At 47.8% G+C, this 26569-nt stretch overlaps 2 protein-coding genes and 1 long non-coding RNA gene across 3 annotated transcripts in view; all 3 read right to left on the bottom strand.

The window, feature by feature from the left end:
- LOC307218141 overlaps positions 1–26569 on the bottom strand; it is a 90689-nt gene that overhangs the window by 7772 nt on the left and 56348 nt on the right. The gene's annotated exons all lie outside the window — the stretch shown is intronic.
- Positions 4–10632, bottom strand: SRXN1 (sulfiredoxin 1). Its single transcript, XM_079980112.1, has 2 exons — positions 10072–10632; positions 4–584 (listed from the first exon to the last, which is right to left on the bottom strand). Exons 1-2 carry the CDS (start codon positions 10315–10317, stop codon positions 381–383), a joined length of 450 nt encoding a protein of 149 aa, XP_079836238.1. The 5' UTR covers positions 10318–10632; the 3' UTR covers positions 4–380.
- Positions 22851–26569, bottom strand: part of SCRT2 (scratch family transcriptional repressor 2) — a 28571-nt gene continuing 24852 nt past the window's right edge. The window contains exon 2 of the mRNA XM_079979931.1: positions 22851–24960. Coding sequence (XP_079836057.1) covers positions 24257–24960 — 704 coding nt within the window. The 3' untranslated portion in view covers positions 22851–24256. The remainder of the gene's footprint in view (positions 24961–26569) is intronic.

Genomic DNA, 26569 nt, shown 5'->3' with positions numbered 1-26569 from the left:
AACTTCTGATACATTTTCCTTTATTCATTTATAGGCTTCTCTTCAATCTTTCCAAAGCCTATTGTGAAAAGTCCATAAAAAGTGTTTTACGATATAAAAAACGTTTTTTTAAAAAAATATATATACTAAAGCCAGGAGGAGAAATTACCTGAGGTAAAAAACAGTCTCTGTTTCTGTTGCGATTCAACAGTCTCCTTATCGGAAGCCTGCCATCCTTGAGGAACACAAGAAGAGAGTGGCAGGATGAGGCCAACGGCCCGTCTAGTCCAGCATCCTGTTCTCGCAGGGGCCAACCCGAGGCCTGTGGGAAAGCCGCAAGCAGGATTCGAACACAAGATCAACTCTCCCCTCCTGAGGACCGCTTGGTCCCCAGAGCATCCCTACCGCAAATCAGGCAGGGAGGAACCCAGGTAAGTGCGCAAGTCGCTGATGGTGGAGCGGATGATTTTAGCTGGGATGGTCTCTTTGCCCAGGCGCTTGTAGGCTGCGTAACGGTGGCACCCTCCAAAGGAGTAGAAGTAGTCGCCCCCTTCTCGGCCTTTGATCCAGAGGACATCTATCGGGGGCACATGGTCAGCTTCTTCCTAGGAGGGTAAGAGATGGAGTAAAGGGTGATTCATAAAGAAGGTAAATAATTTTAAAAAGGTGTAGTCATAGGTATATCAGTGTATTCAAATCTGAAATGTCAAACTGTGTTATTAGTGTTATTATGGCTTTTGTTGTACAGTGGTACCTCGGGTTAAGTACTTCCGGAGGTCCGTTCTTAACCTGAAACTGTTCTTAACCTGAAGCACCACTTTAGCTAATGGGGTCTCCCGCTGTTGCCACGCCGCCGGAGAACGATTTCTGTTCTCATCCTGAAGCAAAGTTCTTAACCTGAAGCACTATTTCTGGGTTAGCGGAGTCTGTAACCTGAAGCGTCTGTAACCCGAGGTACCACTGTATGTGTCTTTTGTGGTTGTTGTTTGTATTGAAAAAATGATTAAATATATTTTTTTAAAAAAGTAAAGGGTGATTCATAAATAAGGTGAATTATTTTAAAAAGGAAGCTGTCTTCGGGGCAGAGCAAGGTGGGTGCAGACTGCCTTAGGTGTCATCACCGAGGGGGGTGGCATTCAGCGTGCTGCCCGCCCATGATTCCCGCCTACTCTGAGGTAAGGAGAGAAGCAGAAGCTCCTTATTATTTTTTTAAAAATAATTTTTATTAACTGGCCAATCACATCAAATTAATCACATCACATAAATTCTGAATTACAAAGCCAAATTTTAAATTTTGTTGGGGGGACCCATACTTCAAGATCCAAAGGGGGATTCTAATCATCTTCTTGCTACTGCGTTAATGTCCAAATCAGTCCCAATCAGTCCAAACAGGGTTCTTAATTCTATCCAGTCTTATCTTGCTGTTTCCACATCATATCTTGTTCATATAATTTCTCTTTTTTCTTTACGATCTCTTCTGATAGTCTCCTTAAGCCAATAAACACAAATATAATAATCCTGTGTGAATTTCCCGTTCTTGCAATCCAAGTCCAGATGGTTTCCATATATCATCTCCTTCATAGATAACATCGCTCTTTGCATCATAATTTACGCAGTTGTCGCTCTTAAGTCCCACTGAGGAGTTAATCCACGATATATAAACAGCTTTGTTTCTCTCTTTCTCCTCCCAGACTCAAGACCTCCGACAGTGCTTCCCAAAATGGCGACGGCATTTTTAACTGCGTCATTCCAAAACTCTTATACTTTCCAGATTCGTCTTGAAACATTGCTTTGGTTCAAAAGTTTATCTCCATACAGCCTTAAATCCACAGCTTAAATCCTTAAAACAACATTTCTGACTCATTAGGGGAGGGGATTCTTGTTTAATCACATATAAAAAGAGGAACAGAAGCTCCTTAAACCCTGGACACAAACCTTGGAATCCCCCCCCCCCCCCAAAAAAAAAAATATTTCAGTTTTCATTTAAGAATAAACCTGAAACCTTTCTCCTAGGAATAACGTCACCAGAAATCAAAAAAGAAAATAGACCACTTTTTATGTGTGCAACAGTAGCAGCCAGGATCTTAATCGCAAAGAACTGGAAAAGTGACAAAACACCTACGATAAATGAGTGGCAGCTCCAAATGATAGAATATCTACAGACGGCCATGATGACAGGGAGAATTGCCTTCAGATGTCTTCTAAAAGTTAGATAGCTGTTTATTTCCTTGGCATCTGGTGGGAGGAAGTTCCACAGGGCGGGTGCCACCACTGAGAAGGCCCTCTGCCTGGTTCCCTGTAACTTGGCTTCTTGCAGTGAGGGAACCACCAAAAGGCCCTTGGCACTGGACCTCAGTGTCTGGGTTGAATGTTGGGGGTGGAGATGCTCCTTCAGGTATACTGGACCGAGGCCATTTAGGGCTTTTAAGGTCAGCACCAACACTTTGAATTGTGCTTGGAAATGTACTGGGAGCCAGTGTAGGTCTTTCAGGACTGGTCTTCTATGGTCTCAGCGGCCGCTCCCAGTCACCAGTCTAGCTGCCGCATTCTGGATTAGTTGCAGTTTCCGGGTCACCTTCAAAGGTAGCCCCACGTAGTGTGCATGGCAGTAGTCTCTGAGATTAAATCTCACGCTCTCCCAATTGAGCTATCAGCTCCCAGGAATGTCCGTTCCACGTGCCTGATTTCTGCATTGCAGGGGAGGTTTGGACTAGATGATCCTTGGGTTTTCTTCCAACTCTACAATTCTATGACCACACGTGCAGGGCCAGATTTAGGTTTGATGAGGCCCATAGCTACTGAAGCTAATGGGGCCCTTTATATGTCCAGTTTGTCAGAATTCAGGCTCGGTCAGAGGTATGTGCCTATCTCTCCAGGCACCGGCTGAATTCTTTTGACCTCCCTCCGGCGACTCCCGGCAGGAAATACACACGAGGTCCGTTCCGGCGATTTTCCTCAGGCTGTGAGAAAAACACACCAACTGCTTCTCTTCCTCCCTGCTCTCCAGCATATCCCCAGGGAGGGGAATCAGACACAGACAGAAATGAATCTACATTGCTTTTATTCCTGTCTTTCACTTCAGTACAGAGAAAACATGTCTGCTCTCACCAACAAACAGAGAGAAACTCCAAACTCCACCCATGTACATCCTGTACAGGTCATATGACACACACTGAGCTAACATCCGGTGCTCAATACAGAATGGACTGCCCCTTTGTTTCCATGGCAACAGTCACATACATCCTGTCTGGCTTTGCAGCCACAAGCAGCTGACTTGGCTGCTAGAGCCTTTGCTTGCTGCTGCATTGCTGCTTTAGAATAACATACTCCCCCTAAAGTATCAATGCGTGCAGCGAGCAAAGCGTCATCCAGAGAAGAAAACAAACAGTTGTTATACTTATAACACTCCCCTGTTGTTTCAGTTCCACCCTTGGAACTACCCGCCACTGGTTTTACCAATGTACCTCTCTGGTTGTGTGACTTCCAAGGAATGAGTGCTTCTGCATTACCTTGGTTAGCAACTCTCTGTTGTGCCTTTGTCTCTGACTCAGACACAGCTTCAATTTGACCTTGGTCGTTTACAACAGCAACACATGCAATAGCTTGGTTGGCAAACTCTTTTGAATACCTCTTGGGTGGTACACCCTTCGTTGCTCTCTCAGACCTACGTAAGAGGTGCTGCTCTCCCTTGCTTTCTGGTTCAGCCTCTGAACTCTCTGAAGAACCAGTACTAAGCTTAATCAGTGGTTCATCCTCCTCTTCTGAGGGTCTAGTCATTGTGTGAGATTTCTTCTCAATGACTGTGACAACTGAGCTGTCTGAGCTATCGCTGTCATCATCAGTACTACTGAACTCAATAAGATTAAACTCATCATCATCATCATCATCAGAATCATCATCATCACCTGTGGGAAATGTGTGAACAATCACTCGCTCCTGTTCAGGAGCACTCTCTAGAAATTTTGTGAGAATCACCTTACCAGATTCAGACAAAATTACTCTGTAGAGACCCTTTTCATAACCCACAAAAATGCCTCTGGCATTCTTTACTCCACCTGGAGCTTCTGTTCTCACATGAGACCCAAAAACCTTGAAATGGGCAACAGAAGGTTTTCTGTGGAACAGTTTCTCAAAAGGAGAACATCCCAAGTCTTTTGAAACCTTTCTCAACCACGTGTAACAATATGACGTTAGCGACTCAGCCCAGTACTCATGTGGCAGATGTGAACTAAGCAATTGCGCATGCATTCCCTTTTGCAATTCTTTGTTCACCCTAACACAGACACATCTGTTCCAAGCTTCTTCGGAAGCTGCAATTTTGTGTCTTATCCCTTTCTTCTTCAGGAACCTCTGGAAATCCTGTAAGAGAAAAATTGGCTTCTCATCTGTACAAAGACAATCTATGTCAGCATCATGCATATTTTTAACCTTGTCACAAAACTCTTTAAACCTTTCTAAGGCTTCTTTCGGTCTCTCCAAAAGATAAATCCAGACAAAACCTGTAAAAGAATCAACACATATTAGGTAATATTTTGCATTGCCTCTAGATGGTGCTAAAGGACCAATCACATCAGCATATACCCGCTGAAATGCCTTGTCAACCCTCGAGGTGACCTGCTTGGCGTTCTTCTTGGCTACACCTGCAAAAGAAATCATGTTAGAATCATAAGAATTACATTCCATGTAATCACTTTGATCAAAAGTCAACAAATACAGTCCATCTTTCTCTTCGGCAGAAAGATACAGCTCTCCATCTTTGTAGATCTCGCAGTGTTGATCATCATAGGACAGTTTTAGCCCCTTCTTGGCAATCTGCGAAACGCTGAGCAGATTGTACTTCAACTCTGGAACCAAATAAACATCGTTTATAGTCAAGTTCAGACTTTTAAGATACACAGTCCCAATTCCGGTGGCTTCCAGCTCTCGACCGTTGGCTTGTTGTACAACGAAGCTTTGCTTCTTAAACGACGAAAACAAATCCCTGCGATGGGTCATGTGAACCGTCGCTCCCGTGTCTAAAACGAAAGAATTCCCCACTTGTGGTGTGGCTTTTAGGGACATCAAAGCCTTTGCAGGCTTCGCCTGTGACTTGGCATGACTTCTGCCTGACGCCTCAGACTTCGTGGAGCTTCCCTTGGCTCCTTTGTTCTGACGTGGCTTCCTGCAGTTCCGCTGAAGATGCCCAGTCTGTCCACAATTGTGGCATCGGACAACGTTCAAAGCTACGGCGTCTCCTCCAGTAGCTACAGCAGTGGGGGTGTTAGAACTCCGTTCTTCCCTCCCCCTGTCCTTGACTTCCAGGGCGGCAAGTCTGTCATGTTCGTTCAGAACCACGGCAAAGACCCTGTCCGACGTTAGATCTTGCGCTGGGAGAGACCCCAGCTGACTGGCAACCGTTTTGTAAGTCCGATTCAGGCTGTTTATCACCATGAAGCAAAACACTTCCTCCTGCAGACGGAAATTGCGTTCCACCATCTGCTGACGCAGAAATTTCATTTCCGTCAGGTGCGCTTGAACATCTCCATCAGGCGCAAGCCTCAGGTTAGTCAGCTTTTCAAAATACAGCAACGCTGAAGAACCTGCATCTCTCTGATGTGTCCTTCTCAGCGTGTCCCAAACATCTTTCGCGTGCTGTAAATCTTGTATATGAATAAGCTGAGAGTCTGACACGCACAGAATTATAGCAGTTCTGGCCTTCACATCCTGTGACTCCCAAGGACGCGTTGGTGCTGCAGGGATGGGGTTCTCAATCACCCCAAACAGTCTCTGATTCTGCAGCAAGGCCTTCATCTTAATAGACCAAGATGCATAATTGTCACTGGTCAAGAGGGGTGGAGAAGGCAGGCCTCCCCCCTTCTTGGCATCCATTTTGAGTCCTTGCATTGACTCTCAAACACAAGCCTCTAAAATCCAATAGCTGGCTTGTTTACACTCTGTGCACCTGGCAGCAATAACACTGGCTGCTTGGAAAGTCCCCTTTCACAGTTCCTTTGTAAGGGCCTAGTCAAAACACGAGCTGTTTTTGCCTCTTTGGGCATAGCCTGACTTCCAGCCCTTATCTTGAAACTGGCCTGCGTTGCTTAGCAACCACATTCCTTTCCTTGGACAGGAAAAACCACAGGAATGTTTGGAATGCAGACTCTTCTCTCTCGGAGCTGTTTTTCCCAAACGTTGCTCCCATGAAGCAGAGAATTAATCCATCTGCATTCACACTCTTAAGCCCGAAAATCTCATACCTGGGCTCCGTGGCTTGGCTTTCAGCTTCTTCTGGTCAGCTTCTAGCTGCAGAGAATCAGCATCCATCTCAGGCTTCCATGGAGAGGGATGATTACTCCTTGATGCAGACTCCCATGGATCGTAGCAACCATCCTCTGCTACCAATGTCAGAATTCAGGCTCGGTCAGAGGTATGTGCCTATCTCTCCAGGCACCGGCTGAATTCTTTTGACCTCCCTCCGGCGACTCCCGGCAGGAAATACACACGAGGTCCGTTCCGGCGATTTTCCTCAGGCTGTGAGAAAAACACACCAACTGCTTCTCTTCCTCCCTGCTCTCCAGCATATCCCCAGGGAGGGGAATCAGACACAGACAGAAATGAATCTACATTGCTTTTATTCCTGTCTTTCACTTCAGTACAGAGAAAACATGTCTGCTCTCACCAACAAACAGAGAGAAACTCCAAACTCCACCCATGTACATCCTGTACAGGTCATATGACACACACTGAGCTAACATCCGGTGCTCAATACAGAATGGACTGCCCCTTTGTTTCCATGGCAACAGTCACATACATCCTGTCTGGCTTTGCAGCCACAAGCAGCTGACTTGGCTGCTAGAGCCTTTGCTTGCTGCTGCATTGCTGCTTTAGAATAACACAGTTGTCCTTTGTCAACAGCTGTTTTTTTGTGTTGAATATATATGGTAACTTATGGACCTAATAGGTATCTAAAGCTATTTGCACATAACAATATATGTATTTTATCAAAGTAATTGTTGAACTTATCTTATATTTTGGAAATGTACACTCAGTTTTTTCCCTTTAAATTTTTTTGGGGCCCCCAAGAGAGTGGGGCCCTAAGCCAGACATAGGCAAACTCGGCCCTCCAGATGTTTTAGGACTACAATTCCCATCATCCCTGACCACTGGTTCTGTTAGCTAGGGATCATGGGAGTTGTAGTCCCAAAACATCTGGAGGGCCGAGTTTGCCTGTGTCTGCCCTAAGCTATAGCTTGTTTAGCTTAGGGTTACCAGATGTCCCTGGTTTCCGGGGACAGTCCCGGATTTGCAAACTTAGAATCATAGAATCATAGAATCATAGAGTTGGAAGAGACCACAAGGGTCATCGAGTCCAACCCCCTGCCAAGCAGGAAACACCATCAGAGCACTCCTGACATATGGTTGTCAAGCCTCTGCTTAAAGACCTCCAAAGAAGGAGACTCCACCACACTCCTTGGCAGCAAATTCCACTGTCGAACAGCTCTTACTGTCAGGAAGTTCTTCCTAATGTTTAGGTGGAATCTTCTTTCTTGTAGTTTGGATCCATTGCTCCGTGTCCGCTTCTCTGGAGCAGCAGAAAACAACCTTTCTCCCTCCTCTATGTGACATCCTTTTATATATTTGAACATGGCTATCATATCACCCCTTAACCTCCTCTTCTCCAGGCTGAACATGCCCAGCTCCCTTAGCCGTTCTTCATAAGGCATCGTTTCCAGGCCTTTGACCATTTTGGTTGCCCTCCTCTGGACACGTTCCAGTTTGTCAGTGTCCTTCTTGAACTGTGGTGCCCAGAACTTGTCCCCGGGAAACGTGGCAGCGGCAGCCTCAGCAGCAGGGAGCCAGCCTGTTACCGCAGTTGGCTCTGGCTGGCTTCAGGAGCTGCTTGCTGCTCGCTGCCGTGGTGCCCACCATTTTTCCTGCGCCATGGCAGTGAGCAGCTCCTGAAGCAAGCCAGAGCCAACTGTACTACCAGTCTGGCCCCTCCTGGGCAACGGCTGCCCGCCTGTGACTCCCGAGCCTCCCCTGATCTGCCAAAACAAAGGTGGAAGGGGGCAGGAGATCAGGCGAGGCTCAGGAGTCACAGGTGGGCGGCATAACATTGCCCAGTTTTTTTTAAAGAATTGTGCATTTATGTTTCACAGGGTGCAAAAAAAGGGCTTTGCACCTTTATACAATATGCATGTGTGCTTGGGCCCAGGGTCTTTTGCCTCACCATCCCCACTAGTGACCATAGCTGTCAACTTCCCCCCTTTTTTAAAGGGAAATTCCCTTATTCCAAATAGGATTCCTCGCAAGAAAAGGGAAAAGTTGACAGCTATGCTACTGACTCCCTGATGCTACACAGCTTCAAAAAAAAAAAAAAAAAAAAAAAGAGTTGTCCTGATTCATTGAAAAAAAAAATCTAGTAACCATACTTTAGCTTATATAGTGGTACCTCGGATTAAGAACTTACAGTGGTGCCCCGCAAGACGAATGCCTCGCAAGACGAAAAATCCGCTAGACGAAAGGGTTTTCCGTTTTTCGAGGCGCTTCGCAAGACGAATTTCCCTATGGGCTTGCTTCGCAAGACGAAAACGTCTTGCAAGTCTTGCGAGTTTTTTCCCTCCCCCCCTTTTTCTAAGCCGCTAAGCCGCTAAGCGGGATGCTTCGCAAGATGAAAAAACCGCTAGACGAAGAGACTCGCGGAACGGATTATTTTCGTCTTGCGAGGCACCACTGTAATTCGTTCTAGGGGTCCGTTCTTAACCTGAAGTACCAGTTTAGCTAATGGGGCCTTCCACTGCTGCTGCGCTACCGGAGCACGATTTCTATTCTCATCCTGAAGCAAAGTTCTTAACCTGAAGCACTATTTCTGGGTTAGCGGAGTCTGTAACCTGAAGTGTATGTAACCTGAAGCGTATGTAACCCAAGGTACCACTGTATTGCATTCCACATGGTTCAAATTGTAAGACGGTATAAAACAATGTAAGAAATAAAGAAAGCAGTGAAAAAGGCAATTAAAAGGCAATTGAAAGTAATATCCAGTATGATGGATAGGCCGTATCCCATCTTCAAGAACAAACCCATTGACATGCCATGGATTTCCTCAATGAAACTCATTAGATCACTGGTGGTCTACCAACCACAATGTGTGTTAGGGCTGGGCGATATATTGTCCAAAACCGGTTTCAAGTCCATATTATGATACTCAATTCGTAACTTTTGACCTGGCAATACAGCGGTACCTCGGGTCAAGAACTTAATTCGTTCTGGAGGTCTGTTCTTAACCTGAAACAGTTCTTAACCTTAGGTACCACTTTAGCTGCCGCCGTGCCACCGAAGCACGATTTCTATGCTCACCCTGAAGCAAAGTTCTTAACCCGAGGTATTATTTCTGGGTGAGCAGAGTCTGTAACTTGAAGCGTCTGTAACCTGAAGCGTCTGTAACCCCAGGTACCACTGTAGTAAATCCAGTGGCGTAGCGTGGGGGGTGCAGGGGGGGCCAGCCGCACTGGGCGCAACATCTGGGGGTTAGGGTTAGGGGGCGCAAATCCACGGGTTAAAGGTAAAGGTAAAGGTACCCCTGCCCGTACGGGCCAGTCTTGACAGACTCTGGGGTTGTGCGCCCATCTCACTTAAGAGGCCGGGGGCCAGCGCTGTCCGGAGACACTTCCGGGTCACGTGGCCAGCGTGACATCGCTGCTCTGGCGAGCCAGAGCCGCACACGGAAACGCCGTTTACCTTCCCGCTGGTAAGCGGTCCCTATTTATCTACTTGCACCCGAAGGTGCTTTCGAACTGCTAGGTTGGCAGGCGCTGGGACCGAGCAGCGGGAGCGCACCCCGCCACAGGGATTCGAACCGCCGACCTTTCAATCGGCAAGCCCTAGGCGCTGAGGCTTTAACCCACAGCGCCACCTGCGTCCAAAAATCCACGGGTTAGGGGGTGCAAATTACTTGCCTTGCCCCGGGTGCTGACAACCCACGCTATGCCACTGATTAAATCCGGCACTGCGACACGTGCGAAGATCAGGTTGATTCTGATTCTCTGATTCCCTGATTCTCTCTCTCTCTCTGTGTGTGTGTGTGTGTGTGTGTGCTTTTTGCCTGAAGCGTACCTGGATGGTCCTCATGAGGCTCTCCACCTTGCCTTCCTCCAAGACAGGAGGAAGGGGTCTGATGATCACCTTCATGGGCACCTCGTGGACCGCGGCGATGTTGTCCGAATGGATGCTGCGCCCTGCGCTGCCTTCGCTTGCCATGCTGGCGACGTTCTCGGCCCCGAGGCGCCTCCGCCTTCCCAGATCCGCCCCCAGCAGCGCCCTCCAAGCTCGCGATCTCACTCCCCACATCCCGGGGCTCATATAACGCCGTCCCTTTGGTTTGCACCGGATCGCACCACCGCTGGGCCGCGGGGGTGGACGAGAGAGAGGAAGAGGAGGCGGAGGAGCCACAGACACCCCCACCCCACCCCACCCCCACTTGCCAAGGCTGCGCGACGCCTTGTGAACCCGATCCCCGATGCCGGGCTTGCAAGAGAGCAAGGGATCCCGGCAGGATCCCGACGCCCGTTCCCCCCCTGCAGTCCCCAATGGAAGCGTCCCCTCCGGGTGATCACACGCGCACGTGGGCAAGCGCTTTTCCTGGGCTGGGTCATATGTTTTTGGGCTGAGTCACGATGAGGCAGCAGAAAAGTGGGCGAAGGAGGAAGCGGAGCGCTGCAGCAGCAGCCGAGGCTCGATCTGGACCGGGGAATCAGCTCCGGAACCGGTTTCCACTCGTCCTGAGGGATCGAAGCCCCAGCTTTCGGCTGCCGAAACTTTCAGCTGCTGATCCTTTGGGAAGAATCATAGAATCCTAGAGTTGGAAGAGACCACAAGGGCCATCGAGTCCAACCCCCTGCCAAGCAGGAAACACCATCAGAGCACTCCTGACATATGGTTGTCAAGCCTCTGCTTCAAGACCTCCAAAGAAGGAGACTCCACCACACTCCTTGGCAGCAAATTCCACTGTCGAACAGCTCTTACTGTCAGGAAGTTCTTCCTAATGTTTAGGTGGAATCTTCTTTCTTGTAGTTTGGAGCCATTGCTCTGTGTCCGCTTCTCTGGAGCAGCAGAAAACAACCTTTCTCCCTCCTCCTCTATGTGACATCCTTTTATATATTTGAACATGGCTATCATATCACCCCTTAACCTCCTCTTCTCCAGCCTAACATGCCCAGCTCCCTTAGCCGTTCCTCATAAGGCATCGTTTCCAGGCCTTTGACCATTTTGGTTGCCCTCCTCTGGACACGTTCCAGTTTGTCCTTCTTGAACTGTGGTGCCCAGAACTGGACACAGTACTCCAGGTGAGGTCTGACCAGAGCAGAATACAGTGGCACTATTACTTCCCTTGATCTAGATGCTATACTCCTATTGATGCAGCCCAGAATTGCATTGGCTTTTTTAGCTGCCGCGTCACACTGTTGGCTCATGTCAAGTTTGTGGTCAACCAAGACTCCTAGATCCTTTTCACATGTACTGCTCTCAAGCCAGGTGTCACCCATCTTGTATTTGTGCCTCTCATTTTTTTTGCCCAAGTGCAATACGTACTTTACATTTCTCCCTGTTAAAATTCATCTTGTTTGTTTTGGCCCAGTTTTCTAATCTGTCAAGGTCGTTTTGAAGTGTGATCCTGTCTTCTGGGGTGGACAGGATCACAGAAGAAGAAGAAGAAGAAGGGGGAATTGATTGTTAGAGACCAAGAAGAATTGTAGCTCCATGGCATCGGGGTTGGATTGCCCAATGGGCAGAGTAAACACGTAGTTAGGTCTCACAAAGCAGAGTCACCAAAAATAAATGCGGTAGTCGGGGCCGGATTTAGATTGGATGAAGCCCTAAACCATGGGTAGGCAATAATAATAATAATAATATTTTATTTATATCCCGCCCTTCCCAGCCGAAGCCGGGCTCAGAGCGGCTAACAACAGTAAAATGATACAACATTCTAAAATCATTTCATTATAAAATCAATTCAAATCAGATTAGTGGCAACCATTGGGCTAGAGTTTTGTGAGGATTACCGAAGGAGGGGGTCAGTCTGTGCCTTGGCCAAAGGCCTGGTGGTACAACTCTGTCTTGCAGGCCCTGCGGAAAGATGTCAAGTCCCTCAGGACCCTAGTCTCTTGGGACAGAGCGTTCCACCAGATCGGAGCCACAGTCTGTGGACAGTCCGGGAATCAGCGTGTTTTTACATGAGTAGAATGTGTCCTTTTATTTAAAATGCATCTCTGGGTTATTTGTGGGGCACAATAATTTGTTCATTCCCCACCCCCCAAATATAGTCTGCCCCCCCACAAGGTCTGAGGGACAGAGGACCGGCCCCCTGCTGAAAAAGTTTGCTGACCCCTGCCCTAAGCTACTGAAGGTATGTCCAGCTGTCCTTTGTCAACAACAAATTGTCACTGTTTCTTTGTGTTGAATATATGCTATATGGTAATTTATGGACCGGATAGGTATCTAAAGCCATTTGTACATGTTGCCATGAAACCAGTCCATGCAGAATGTAGGCACCCTATATATAGAAAGAGCAAACCAGCGATATTTTAAGGAGCAGGCGGGGCCCATTAGTTATGTAGCACCCTGCTTGTGGTTAACGCTTAGCTGGAATGAAATATTCAACGCAGCAATAGAGAAATTAAAATAATAATTTATTTGTCAGACAAATAAATATGAGGCACAGTGGTATATGGTTACCAAGCTCTGGCCTGGCCTCCTGCCATTCTGGCCAGCACTTATATTTCCTTAATCCAGCCCCCTTGCTCCTCCTGTGGCTGCCTCTGTCCAATCAGCCTGGTTGAAATTCCTATTGGCTGTTTGCTAGAACCAATCACAAAAGATACACCCATTTCCTTCTGTCCTTTTATGGGAAACAAAAAGCTATATATTCTTCTATCTATAAATGACAAATAAGTAGTAATATATCTTACATGTGTCTCAACAAGGAACCTTAATTACCAGCTCACCTCACCCTATTGCCCTCCAAAACAGATGGTTAATCTTAAATTTTTATCTTAAACAGATGTCAAGGATCATCATTGAAAGATCTCCTTCCCTTGAAGGTCTCTAAACAAAAGCTTGACAAATGCTCTAATGATGTTTCCTGCTTGGCAGGGGGCTGGGCTGGTGGCTGATGGCCCCTGTGATCTCTTCCAACTATATGAAATAAGAATCTAGCATAAGGATTTAACATTTCTTAGTTTTTAATTCCTTTGCATAATTACATTTAAGCCAATATATTTAATACATAACATAAATAACCTTTTAAAAGGAAAAGAAATCTTAAAAGGATCTCAGTTTAAGAAAGAAACAACTTTAGAAAAAGACTTCCCAAAATATTCTCTTCCTTTCTGCCAGCTAGATGCTTTTCCATTGCTCTTGACCTTTCAACCTTAGGAAAATATGGCTCAAGTTTAATGGGAGGCACATGGTTTTATTTTACTATTTACCCACTCTTAATTATGTTTATCTCTTTTTTTATCTTCTGTAATATGTAGGGTCAGTGTCCTCGCTCTCAGACTGTAATTCCCTTTTTGACTTTGAGAATTGTTTTCTGCTATAAATCAGGGGGCCCCCTTGTCTAGGAGGAAAAACATTTTGCCAAGGTTCTTAGGAAGCTGCTCTTCTGCCTGGCATGAACATTTGAAAATCTTTAAGCTCATTTTAAGATACAGGCCCTGATCAAGCCTTAATAAAAATGCAGGCTTATGATTAGATGCCTCAGTTACATCATAGGAGCCTACACAACACAAAACACTGTTGCTGGATGTAGGTTTTATTTTATTTGTTTTTTATTATATTTTAAAAATGTACACCCAGTTTTTTCCCCTTTAAATTTTTTGGGGCCCCCCAAGAGAGTGGAGCCCTAAGCTATAGCTTGTTTAGCTTATACGTAAATCTGGCACTGGTGGGGTTTTTTTGGGGGGGGGGGGGAGAATTAAATATTTATACTGAATTAGCCATGGGCGTAGCCAGGAGTTTTGTTAGGGCGGGGCAGGACTTTTGTTTTTGGGGGGGGGCAGAACTGACGTGATTGGTCAGTTCAATATTTCTATTGATCTAAGGGGCTAGTTGCCCCCCTGCTCCCCCAGCTACACCCATGCAATTAACCATCCTGGGAAAAATCAGGGGTTTGTTAGACTTCCTTACATGCCTCCCCACATTTTTCTAAATACAGTGGTACCTCGGGTTACATACGCTTCAGGTTACATACGCTTCAGGTTGCAGACTCCGTTAACCCAGAAATAGTGCTTCAGGTTAAGAACTTTGCTTCATGATGAGAACAGAAATCGTGCTCCGGCGGCACGGCGGCAGCGGGAGGCCCCATTAGCTAAAGTGGTGCTTCAGGTTAAGAACAGTTTCAGATTAAGTATGGACCTCCGGAACGAATTAAGTACTTAACCCGATGTACCACTGTAATGCGAGGAGATCAGATCTGGTCCTGTGTTGCAAAGGACATGTTGGAACATGCATTTCAGCATAGCTGTAAGCTTTGTGCCATTTCAAAAAATAAAATTCTATTTTACAGTTTAGTAATTTTTAATTCGAATTACATATGTGTGGGGTGGCCGCCACAGTCTTTTCAGCCCTCTGAAGGTCTGGGTCTTAACCTGGAGCAGAGAGTTGACATTTTCCCTGCTCTGGTTCCTTGGTGCTTAAATTCTCTCTCTCTCTCCCCCCTTTTCCAAAGTGCACCTTGTGATATTTATTGTGTCTTCCCCTTTTGCCTGCAGCATAAATCTGCGCTGTTTGAAGTTTCTTAATCTTTCCCTTAGGCTTCAGTCTTTAGGGACTTCCTTAATTTTAAAAGCATTAGGTGGGTAAATGTCATGTTTTATGTACTGTACTTCCTGATTTCACAACGATGGGTGGCCCCTTTTATGACATCAGGCTATTGCATTATGCTTCCTTCTTGTCACTAAGAACAAGGGCCAAACACAGTGGTTGCTTGTTCATCTATTTCCCCTATTAGTCAAGAGGTCTAGTTCATGGGTAGGCAAACTAAGGCCCAGGGGCTAGATCCGGCGCAATCGCCTTCCCAATCTGGCCCGCGGACGGTCCGGGAATCAGCATGTTTTTACATGAGTAGAATGTGTGCTTTTATTTGAAATGCTTCTCTGGGTTATTTGTGGGGCATAGGAATTCGTTCATTTTTTCCCCTCTCCAAAATATAGTCCGTCCTACCCCCCACAAGGTCTGAACATAGCTGTCAGCTTTTCCCTTTTCTTGCGAGGAATCCTATTCGGAATAAGGGAATTTCCCTTAAAAAAAGGAAAACGTTGACAGCTATGGGTCTGAGGGACAGTGGAAAAAGTTTTCAGGGACTGCTGAAAATGTTTGCTGATGCTTGGAACTGCTTAACCTTCAAAATACCTTTTTGCTGAAGGATTGTTATGGAAGAACTATACAATTTTTGGGGTGTGTGTGTGAGATAGATCATGTTGAAATAACCTCTGTCTATAGGTGTATCAAGGGACGCGGGTGGCGCTGTGGGTAAAAGCCTCAGCGCCTAGGGCTTGCCGATCGAAAGGTTGGCGGTTCGAATCCCTGCGGCGGGGTGCGCTCCCGCTGCTCGGTCCCAGCGCCTGCCAACCTAGCAGTTCGAAAGCACCCCCGGGTGCAAGTAGATAAATAGGGACCGCTTACCAGCGGGAAGGTAAACGGCGTTTCCGTGTGCAGCTCTGGCTCGCCAGAGCAGCGATGTCACGCTGGCCACGTGACCCGGAAGTGTCTCCGGACAGCGCCGGCCCCTGGCCTCTTAAGTGAGATGGGCGCACAACCCCAGAGTCTGTCAAGACTGGCCCGTACGCGCAGGGGTACCTTTACCTTTACCTTTTATAGGTGTATCAGCTGCTAAAAGAACCTCCATCTTCATAAGAAGTCTATCTCACTGTAAGCACGATTTGCTGGGGACAAACTGTGTAGAAGCCTTTGAGGGATCCAAAATCTCCATAATGAGGACTTTACAGCTGGGAAGGTGGATTTGTGGGAGTGGGGTGATAGGGGAATTTAGATCTACTTGGGAAGAAGTCAAGCTATCCTACTATTCTTCCCGATAATGTAGCCATCATCAATTGGGCAATGTACCTTGCAGGGTTTTGTAAGCAAAACCAAGATAACCCACATCCCTAGGTGGGGGGTGAAATTTTTGTTCTCAGAGGGAACAAATGCCATTTGGGTTTTCTGAAGCATGCATCTACTCTTTTAAAAACAGGTGGTCTTTTCAACAAAGGAGGTGTGACAAGGGTGGGATAACTGATGCGATCTTCCCTGATCTGGGACCAGCTTTCGGGAAGCAAAAGTCTCCCCCTCTTGGGCTGGCCTGCATTGGTCCTTGGGCCTTTGCAGTGGGGCTTCCTCGTGCTGCTGACCTTTAAACCCCTAAACGGCCACGGCCCAGTATATCTGAAGGAGCGTCTCCACCCTCATCATTCTGCCCAGACACTGAGGTCCAGCGCCGAGGGCCTTCTGCCGGTTCCCTTATTGCGAGAAGCAAAGCTACAGGGAACCAGGCCGAGGGCCTTCTCGGTAGTGGTGCCCTCCCTGTGGAACGCCCTCCCACCAAATGTCAAAGAGAACAACAACTACCAGACTTTTAGAAGACATCTGAAGGCAGCCCTGTTTAGGGAAGCTTTTAATGTTTGATGTATTACAGTATTTTGATATTTTTTGGGAAACTGCCCAGAGTGGCTGGGGAAGCCCAGCCAGCTGGGTGGGGTATAAATAATAAATTATTATTATTATTATTTGAACCTCCTTGTCTCCTTAGGTGTGCCTGGCACTGTGTCTATTGCAGGGGTCGGCCACCTAAGGCCTGTGGACCCCCGCCGCCCGCTCCGTCGGCTCCCATGCGCCACGCTAAACTGGAAGGAGCACCGGAAATAGCGTTTGCGCATGTGTGCACGCACACACACTCCGGCTCGCCGCGGCATGTGCGGGACCATGAACCGACCCAAGCAACAAAAACTTTGTGGACCCCTGGTCTATAGCTTTTGGTGATGGGTAAAGACCTACTCTTTCAACATCTGTTTGGAGGAGAGAGAGACCTGCTTTGACAAAGGGATTACCGTATTTTTCGCTCCAGAAGACACACTTTTTCCTTCCTAAAAATAAGGGGAAATGTCTGTGCGTCTTATGGAGCGAATGCGTGGTCCCTGGAGCCGAATTGCCCAGGGGCGAAAAGCAGATCATGCTCTTTTTCTTGAAAGAGGGAAGTGGGTGTTGAAACAAAGCCGTTGATCAGCAAGCGATCAGGAGGGAGATAAGGGACACTAGCAATAAAGGAGGCTGCCTGGGAGGTGGGAGGTAAAGACAGGGGACTTGCAAGGAGAGGAGACAGGAAGACTAAAGCAATGTGGAGAGAAATTAGAAGAAGAGCAAAAAACTTCTCCAGCTAAGGAAAAGACACTAAGGCAAACAAGAGGGAAGAGAGTGTTGAAAGGAAGCAGCTGATCAGTAAGTGATTGGGAGGGAGATAAGGGACGCTAGCGGAGGCTGTCTGAGGAGGAGGAGGTAAAAGCCCATGGATCCTCATGATTTTTGCATTGGGTCACCCCAAATTCACCATCAGATCACATAGCATGTCCATGGCTACAGCCTGCACTGAAAAAAATCATGCATCCACTGTTTTGTAGGTCCGCAATGGCTCAAAAACGTGGTTACAAAGCATGGATCCACATGGATTCTCAGGATTTTTGAATTGGGCTACCCCAAACTCACTGTCAAATCACATGTCTGTGGCCACAGCATGAACCACAAAAATCATACATCCACTGTTTCGTTCAGAATATTTTTTTTTCTTGTTTTCCTCCTCTAAAAACTAGGTGCGTCTTATGGTCAGGTGTGTCTTATGGCACAAAAAATATGGTCGCTGCAGCTATTAACAAATTATTTGAATTATTTGAGCTGTTGTTTTGCTGCATTTTAAGGCCTGTGTTACTTCATGGATGCTTTTTATCTTCCTCGATTCAGTTTTAAACTGCCCTCTTGGTTGTGCAAATGGCAGGACAGCAATAATCAGAATAAATATGTACAGAGCTTTGGGCTTGCCCCTGCTCCCCCCCCCCCTCACTCCACCAATTCAAACACAGACAACACAATTCTGTAGCAGAAGAAGGCCCTTTTTTATTATCCCTGAATTGCGTTTTACAATACTGCAGGTAGTTTCATCTGGGGGAGATTTGTTTCTTTTCCCCGTGATCTGTCCAGTTCAAAATCTGGCAGGAGAAAACAAGACTCTATCATGCAGAGAAATTATTGCTGTCTTATCTTATTTACAGTATAAACACTGACGAGGATCTGGGTTGACCTTGAGCGTTCCCAGTGCAAAAAGCAGCAGGCGAGAAACCAGGAACCTTTGTTTACAGAAAGAAGCTTTCTGCTGCTTGTCGCTCATGTCAGAGGGAGGTGGTTTTTATTTTTTTGTAACGAAATGATATCTATGATGAAAGAATGTAAGCATCACATGGATGCTGCTTTGAGTGTGCATGTGCAAGCACAGAAATACGGGGGTGATGAAACCATGTGCAGAATTCCAAAAGTGTCGTCATGGCACCTAAGAAGACATTAGCAATACCTTGAGCCTCGGCATGTTTTTGAATTGTGCTATTTGTGCCCCGCGGGGGAAATTGCAAATGATTATTGTATACAGTACAGCCTTTTCTCACTCCGTGGTGGGAATAGCTAAGACTTGCCCAAGCCCTAAGAGGAGGGGAAAGGTAGGATAATGCCTGTATCAAGGTCCCCGTAACCCATACTGTAGGGATGCGGGTGGACCTGTGCGTGAAACCACAGAGCCTAGGGCTTGCCAATCAGAAGGTTGGCGGTTCGAATCCCCACACGGACGGGGTGAGCTCCCGTTGCTCGGTCCCTGCTCCTGCCCACCTAGCAGTTCGAAAGCACATCAAAGTGCAAGTAGATAAATACGTACCGCTCTGGCAGGAAGGTAAACGGTCTTTCCGTGCGCTGCTCTGGTTTACCAGAAGGGGCTTAGTCATGCTGGCCACATGACCCGGAAGCTGTACGCCGGCTCCCTTGGCCAATAAAGCGAGATGAGCGCCACAACCCCAGAGTCATCTGCAACTGGACTTAATGGTATGGGGTCCCTTTACCTTTAACCCATACTGTACGGCCAGCCTGCACCAAAGATTCGCTCCCATTGTGTGTGAGCTGCTGAGGGAGCGAAAACCTTGTGTGCTGCTATTGTTGGAAGTGGGGAAAGAAACCTGGGGGAAGTGAGAATGATGGTGGGGCAGAGACTGGGAGAGGCAGCTCTGTGGGGCAGAGAGAGGAGAACAAACCATGTTTCAAATGAGCACATCAAGTTGGAATTGTAGCAAAACTGCTTTTCCACCATTCACACATTCCTGCTCCTACGGAATGGTCATTTCCAAACTTTGGGTAGCGAGGCACACTTTCCCCCTGAATTAAAATTGGAAGCACGTGTTATGTTTTTACACACACCCTCAAAAGGGTTTGCTTTTTCTGAGCATGGAGCAGACAGGGTTCCTTTTCCCTCAGAGGGGCAATGTTCCCCTTCCCATATAAAGTCACAGGTCTGAGAGCAGCTCCGGTGCAGAGACTATGCAGAGAAAAGAGGCACCCTGGATTCTTTGAGCTCATAGGAGCCTTTGATTATTAGCTACATACCCCTTTAACCCTCTTGTGATGCATTAATGTGTTTTGGCTCCCCAGCGGAAGTTACAACTCCAGGAGAATGTATGGGACTTGTGGCTTGTGGAAGAAGGCTGCATTCCAAAGGTGGAGGGGGGGGTGCGTTGATGAGTTGTGGTGTTTGGCGCACCTGTTCTAACAACAAACAGTTTTCTTGGACAACCGAGGAGACCATTGCCGAGTTGTGTCCGTTGTCCTGCGAGATGGCTCATTGGGTCAGAGGTAGAAAATCGGAGGTGTCACAAAAAGCGGATGAGTCTCTTTATCACATTCATCGTTGGGGCCTTTTCCTTTCCCCAGAGGCTTATATGTCCACATCTGGAAGACACTGATGTTGTTTTATGTACTGTTGTCCGCAGCGCCGAAAAGTTTGAAGCACATGCAAAATGGCGGAGGCTGGAGAGGCAACGTTCACCTGGAGAGTTTGCATAGAAACGGCTGTTGCTTCCCATCACCTGGAATTGCAGCCCATGGAGGAGCCGACGTTTCTCATCGGTGAGGAAGACGTGACAGAACAGCTTTGCCTTCGAACAGGTCTTGCACAGCCCAAAACACAGCCTGTTCCAAAGGGGGCAATGACACTGAAAAATTAGCTTCTTAAACATTCCACTTCCCGCATGGCTTTTACTCAATTCGGCTGAGTGTAGAGTTCTTTGCCCCCCCCCTTTTTTCAATTTAAAAAAATCCATCACTTTATCAGCAAAATATAAATGTCATTTAATGAGGAGTTGCCCCCTCCTGGTTCTTAACTCTTGTTTTAGGCTGAAGATGATGGCTAGGAAGAGAACGGATGGTTGGTTGAGAAAGACTTTGGTTCCCAGAGCATGTCCGTGTTTATTTTGTCCTGCTTTTCGTTCGAGAAAACTGGTGCCAGATATTGGCTGCGAGGCAGAGCTGCCAATCAGGAAGTCTCAGTCTGAAATATTGCCTCTGTGGCGCGCTGCCTAGGTGACTTTTGGCTGCCTCCAGACTGTCACTATTTTGCAGGAAGAGTTTGAGCACATACCGGAAATTTCAGTTTGCGCAGTTAAAGTGGATTAAAGCGCTCTTGCCACCCTAGCGCGACTAATGCACTTTAAAAGTGAACGGTTTGCACTTAGGGAAGTAATAGCGAAATGCTGTGAAAAGTGGTATGAGTTAACACGTGGAGATGTAAATATTCCCACAAGCAGATAAGGATGAATGCAGGATGAATGCTCGTTGTCATATAGCCTCACCACAAACAATTCAGATTGCTCTGTAGAGACCGGGTACGATCTACCTTGCCCTGTAAGCTTTGTGCAAGCAAGTCAGGACAAATGTTCAATAAACAGATCATCTGAGGAACCCTGTATTCTCTCTCGGTCTCCCCCCATCCCATCCCAGGGCAGCACCTAACTAACCTTAGGCAAAGACCCACAGCGCAACGAAATAGGGTATGTTTTGCATGTGAATATTCAAAGTCCAGTTCCCATCATCCAACAGCCATCTCTAACACAGGTCAAAGTAAATTGGTGATTCCTCCTTGCAAATGGATCCTAGCTCTTTGAAAACGGCCGCTGCCACTACAGAGCTCTAATATGCCTTCAGCTTCTGTGACAATGGTGTACCTGCAAACAGCTTCTGCCATTGACGTCCTGCTTGCTAGGATTCATGCAAAGAAACCCCCAATGTTTCACCCACCCATTTTTCTTAAACAATAAATAGCATAAATAGCATAAATTAGAACTTTAAAATGGAGAGCTCCTAAATTTATGGCAGCAGCTGCCATTCTTGCTAACTCACACGCTTGAAAGGACAAACTCCTCAATCAAAGGGAAATGGATGCACTATATTTCTGCCATGAGAGTGGCATAAAGCCTCCCGCCCCCCCCCCCCCCCCCGTTACATCCCATATCTCTGATGGGCTTGCAAAGGCAAGAAGGCGGGAGCTGAGCAGAGAGGCCTCCTGATTGGCTGAAAGGCAAATGGTTCCGCCACAATCCATTGACAGAATATAGGCATCTAATACGGGCGCCTGTGTAGCAGCAAGAGATTCCACACCCGTCTTTAACAAATGTGGAATGGCAACAAAAAGAGCTACAGTGTGGCTACAGTGGCGTAGCTAGCCACTCTGGTGCCCGGGGCAGTGCACGCACCCTGCAGCCAGGGGCGGAGCAAACCGCCCATGGGGACGGGGCGAACCAAGGCAGGGCACGTTGTGTGGGGTCTCTCTGCAGCCTCCTCATTTGTAGGGCGGCTGAGGTGGTGGGCAGACGCAAGCCCCACGGTGCTCGAAAAAGCGCAGAGCTTGCAGGCAGTCCGCCTGCCGCCTCCCCCCCCCCCCCAGGAGTGACGCATGGCTCAGGTACATAGCTGTCAACTTACAGATTTGAAAATAAGGGACCAGCAGCCTTGAAAATAAGGGACCACCAGTCAAAATAAGGGACCTGCAGCCTCACCTCTTCCAGGCACTCCAGTCTTCCTATCCTCCTGCAGTCTGGTCAAACTCACGCTGGTAGCTTCGAGAACACTGTCCAACCAACTTTGTAACCAGAGGTTCAACTGAATAGAATCTGAATCACATGCACCACAAGGCCTATGCAGCCTCAACTTAAGATGGCTCCCCGGCCTGGCTTTGCACTGCAAAGTTTGCAGCAGCACGTGCAACAAAATGGCATCCAGCATTCAAAAACCCCCTCAGCTTGCATTAACTAGCCACACACAAGGCATGCAAACTCCACCCCCCAGTCGTTCTTAGACTTCTTATTGGGTGAGCAACACAGCCAAGCAACACAGTTGGAGCTTCCCTCCTCCCTGGCCAGAAGGGAGGGAGGGAGAGGAGCTGCTTCCTTTGAAATTTAAGGGACATCCATCAATAAGGGACAGCAGCAGGACATGGCGCTGGAATAAGGGACTGTCCCTTCAAATAAGGGACACTTGACAGCTATGCTCAGGTATGCTGCAGGCCCCGCGGTGTGGCGCCCAGTTTCCCCGCTTCACCTAGCTACGCCTCTGAATTAGGCAGATTAATGGAGGAGAGGGCTGTCGAAGGCTACTAACCATAAGGCTGTGCTATGCCTGCAAAGTTGGAGACAGCAATGCTTCTGGTTTCTGGAAATTATTCGAGGGGAGAGTGTTTCTGCAGTGGCGTAGCAAGGGGTGTGCGGTGGGTGTGGGAGTTATTTTTTCAAAAATACATATTTTTGCCATTTTGTCACCCCCCCTCAGTGATGACACCCAGGGCGACCCGCACCCACCTCACCGCCTTCCTACGCCACTGCCTGGCTATGCCGCTGCCTGGAAACGATGTTTGGATTTAGCTATGCAGTCAATCTGTTTCTCGCCCTTGTCCCTTCCGGCCTTCCATGAAGAATGCTTCTCTTGCGATGACAGGAGGATGGAGAGGTTATGGTTGGGGTTTTTGAGTTGGGTTCTTCTCGGGAACATGATGTGGTTCCTCAGAAGCTCCTGAGGGCATCCCACAATGTGGAGATGGGTGAATGAGGGCCGGCTTTGGTGAAGTCTCCTCTCAAAGGCATCACTGTTAGCAACCACTAGGTGGAGATGTCAAATAACCTGGAATGAGAAGACCTATAACCTCTGTGCAAACAAATTGGGATGGATGCTCAACAAACAGGCTGTCTAGGGGAGATCCTAATTCTGAAAACCATATGGAAAGAAAGAAATGACTGGTTCTCTCCCCCCCCCCCCCACACCCACGCATTGTGCCTTCCTGGGTCCTTCAAACATAAAAAAAGTTCCCGTTTCCTATGCCAAACATAACAAATCAATCTCTTCCTCGCTTCCAAAGCTTGATTTGAGAAGTTGTTGCGTCCAAGCGTCCCACACCCAGCCTGGTCAGCTTCGTGGGTACCCTTCCTCGCAATGCCCCCCTGAGTCGGGTTTCACAGCTTCTGCGCTTGTTCTGTCCCCAAAAGATCTCAAAGGGCAACACTGATAGCTTTTCTTCCTCCCCATCAAGGGGAGAGGAAGGAGCAGCACACTAAATAAATAAGGTAATAAATAATATAAATACACCCGGCATTTCCCAAGTTATCTGAAAGAGAGAGAGAGAGAGAAATGGAAAGAGAGACGACTTTCTCTTTCTTTCTCCATCCTGGTAATCCTGAAGAAAAGTCAAAAGCTTGTCTCGCTCGTGCGAGACCAAGCAAGGAGTCTCCCAGAAGACGGCCTTCTGCTGGCGTTGACTGGAGTTATTGCTTCGGTTGACGATTTGGAGAAGGAAGGAGAAAAAGGCAGGTCAGGAGGACCAGGGGTGGAGAACGTTCTGCGGACCACAGCTCCCACCGCTGATGAACATGTGGTTGATGGGAGCGGCGGTCCAACAATATCTGAAGAACATCCCATGGACCACCGCTGGGTTTGAAGGTTGCTGGGCCTCGGGACCAATGCTTGCCATCTTCCCAAAGTCTCCATCACCTTCTGAGAAGAACAGGTTGCGGTTGCCAGGTTCTTAAGTGCTTCCTCCCGGTAACAAAAGGACTTGCAATTTGTTGCGGCGGTCCCTTTCGCCTCCCAGGGCGATGCTTGTCCTTTCTTGTCCAAACCCCAGATCCCTGAAGACGGTTGCCGTGGTCCTGCCCCTGGACCTTCTCTCCTTCCCCTGGCCGGCTCAGTTCTCCTCCTCGCAGGCGTGCTCAGCCCCCTTGAAGCAGGCCGACTCGTAGTGCTTGTTGAGGTACGACTTGAGGGCGAAGGTCTTCTCGCATTGCTTGCACTTGTAGTGCTTGAAGGCCGAGTGCGTCTGCATGTGAGCCCGCAGGTTGGAGCGGTCAGCGAAGGCCTTTCCGCAGTGGGAGCAGCCGAAGGGCTTCTCGCCCGTGTGGGAACGCATGTGTCCCTGCAGGAGCCACGGCCGGCTGAAAGCCTTGCCGCACACGTCGCACTTGTGTTTGAGGTTGTGCGTCAGGATGTGCATGGCCAAGGCGGGCATGGAGACGTAGGCCTTGGAACAGGTGGGACACTTCCTCGCCATCTTGCTGTCCAGGCTGCGGTGCGTCTGTTTGTGCCTGCTGAGGTTGGAAGACGTGGCGTAGGTCTTGCCGCACTCGCTGCATGAGTGGCGGTGCGCCCCCCGCCGCTGGCCCTCTCCCCGGCGCCGCGACCGCCCGTCGGTGATGAAGAAGGCATCCATCGAGTAGCTCTCGGTGACGGCGGCTTCGCCGTTGAAGTAGTGCGCCGACAAGCTGGACTGGGGGCTCTCGGGGTCGCTGTAGTCTTCGTGCGACGGCGTGTAGATTGGGTCTGAGGACGCCAAGTGGAGCTTCTTCTTTTCATTCTTGTAGCCGGACGATGCGAGGCAGGTCTGGAGATACCCTATGGAGGACAGAAATGGTTCAGTTAATCAGGGAATCCTAGAGTTCGAAGGGACCCCCAAAGCCATATAGTCCAACCCTCTGTTACGATATGGATGCAATGCAGCTGCAAAGTGCTAGCTTGAAAAGTAAACATGATGGGAATGTTGGGACTGCCCATGGGAATCGGAGGGACAGTCAATTCACAGTGCGAAGCACCGGAATTAGCTCAGAGTGTAATATGAGCTCTTCCGTTTGTTCCTGTCCAGGAAGTGTTTGTCACTAGACTGCTGGAACTTGAAGAGAGCAGTCACGTTTTTTGTAATGCTGCAAAGACAGAAATAAAGGCATGTAAATACGTTTCTGTCTATCTCTTTCCCTTGCCCGGCGGCGGCGGGGGGGGGGCAGGAAAGAGGGGTGTGTTCTTCTCACGCTGAGAAGGATCGCCTATTGCGACCTAGCCTGGATCTTGCTGGGGAATGCAGCCAGGGAGGTCAACAGGAGATCAAGCCGGGTGCCTGGGAGAGTTACCAGTTTCTCCTGATATGGGCTTGATTCCCGACACCCTCTGCAATGCAGGAATCTAAATCATTCATGACAGAGGGCCATCCAACCTCTGCTTAAAAACCTCCAAGGAAGAAGAGTCCCCCATCTTCCAAGGGAGTCTGGTCAACTCATTGATGAAATCACAGAATAATGATGATGATGATGATGATGATAATTTATTATTTGTACCCTGCCGATCTGGCTGGGTCTCCGCAGCCACTCTGGGCGGCTTCCAACAAAGATTAAAAATACATTAAAATGTCACACATTACAAACTTCCCTGAAGAGGGCTGCCTTCAGATGTCTTCTAAATGCCATGTAGTTGTTTATCTTTTTGACATCTGATGGGAGGGCGTTCCACAGGGTGGGTGCCACTACCAAGAAGGCCCTCTGCCTGGTTCCCTGTGGCTTTGCTTCTCTCAGTGAGGGAACCGCCAGAAGGCCCTTGGAGCTGGACCTCAGTGTCCGGGCTGAACGATGGGGGAGAAGACGTTCCTTCAGGTATTCATAGAACTGTGTTGGAAGGAACCTAAGAGTCATGCACAGTGGTACCTCAGGTTACAGATGCTTCAGGTTACTGATGCTTCAGGTTACAGACTCCGCTAACCCAGAAATAGTACATCGGGTTAAGAACTTTGCTTCAGGATGAGAACAGAAATCGTGCTGCGGCAGAGCGAGGCCCCATTAGCTAAAGTGGTGCTTCAGGTTAAGAACAGTTTCAGGTTAAGAACGGACCTCCAGAACGAATTAAGTTCTTAACCCGAGGTACCACTATAGTTCAAAAATGGAAAGAAGAAGAAGTCCCAGCAAAAGAAGAATGGATACAAAAACTTATGGAAAATGCAGAAGTGGCGAGATTTACCGAAAAAATAAGCAATCAAGATAACAATTTTTTATATATATAAAAGAATGGAAATGGTTTATTGAATATTTATAAATAAACTACAAACAGATAAGAACATTGGCAGGATTATTGTAATAACCTGAATGTTTATAAGAGTATATATTTAAAGCAGATGAATAAATGAGCACATTAAGTTAATTTGGATATGCAGACAATATTAAAATTTAAGGAACCGCAGAAA

Source organism: Podarcis cretensis, assembly GCF_951804945.1.
Source record: "Podarcis cretensis genome assembly, chromosome: 6".
NCBI classification, from domain to species: Eukaryota; Metazoa; Chordata; class Lepidosauria; order Squamata; family Lacertidae; genus Podarcis; species Podarcis cretensis.
Note: the sequence above shows the minus strand (reverse complement) of the source record. Positions and strands in the feature narration are given on the sequence as shown.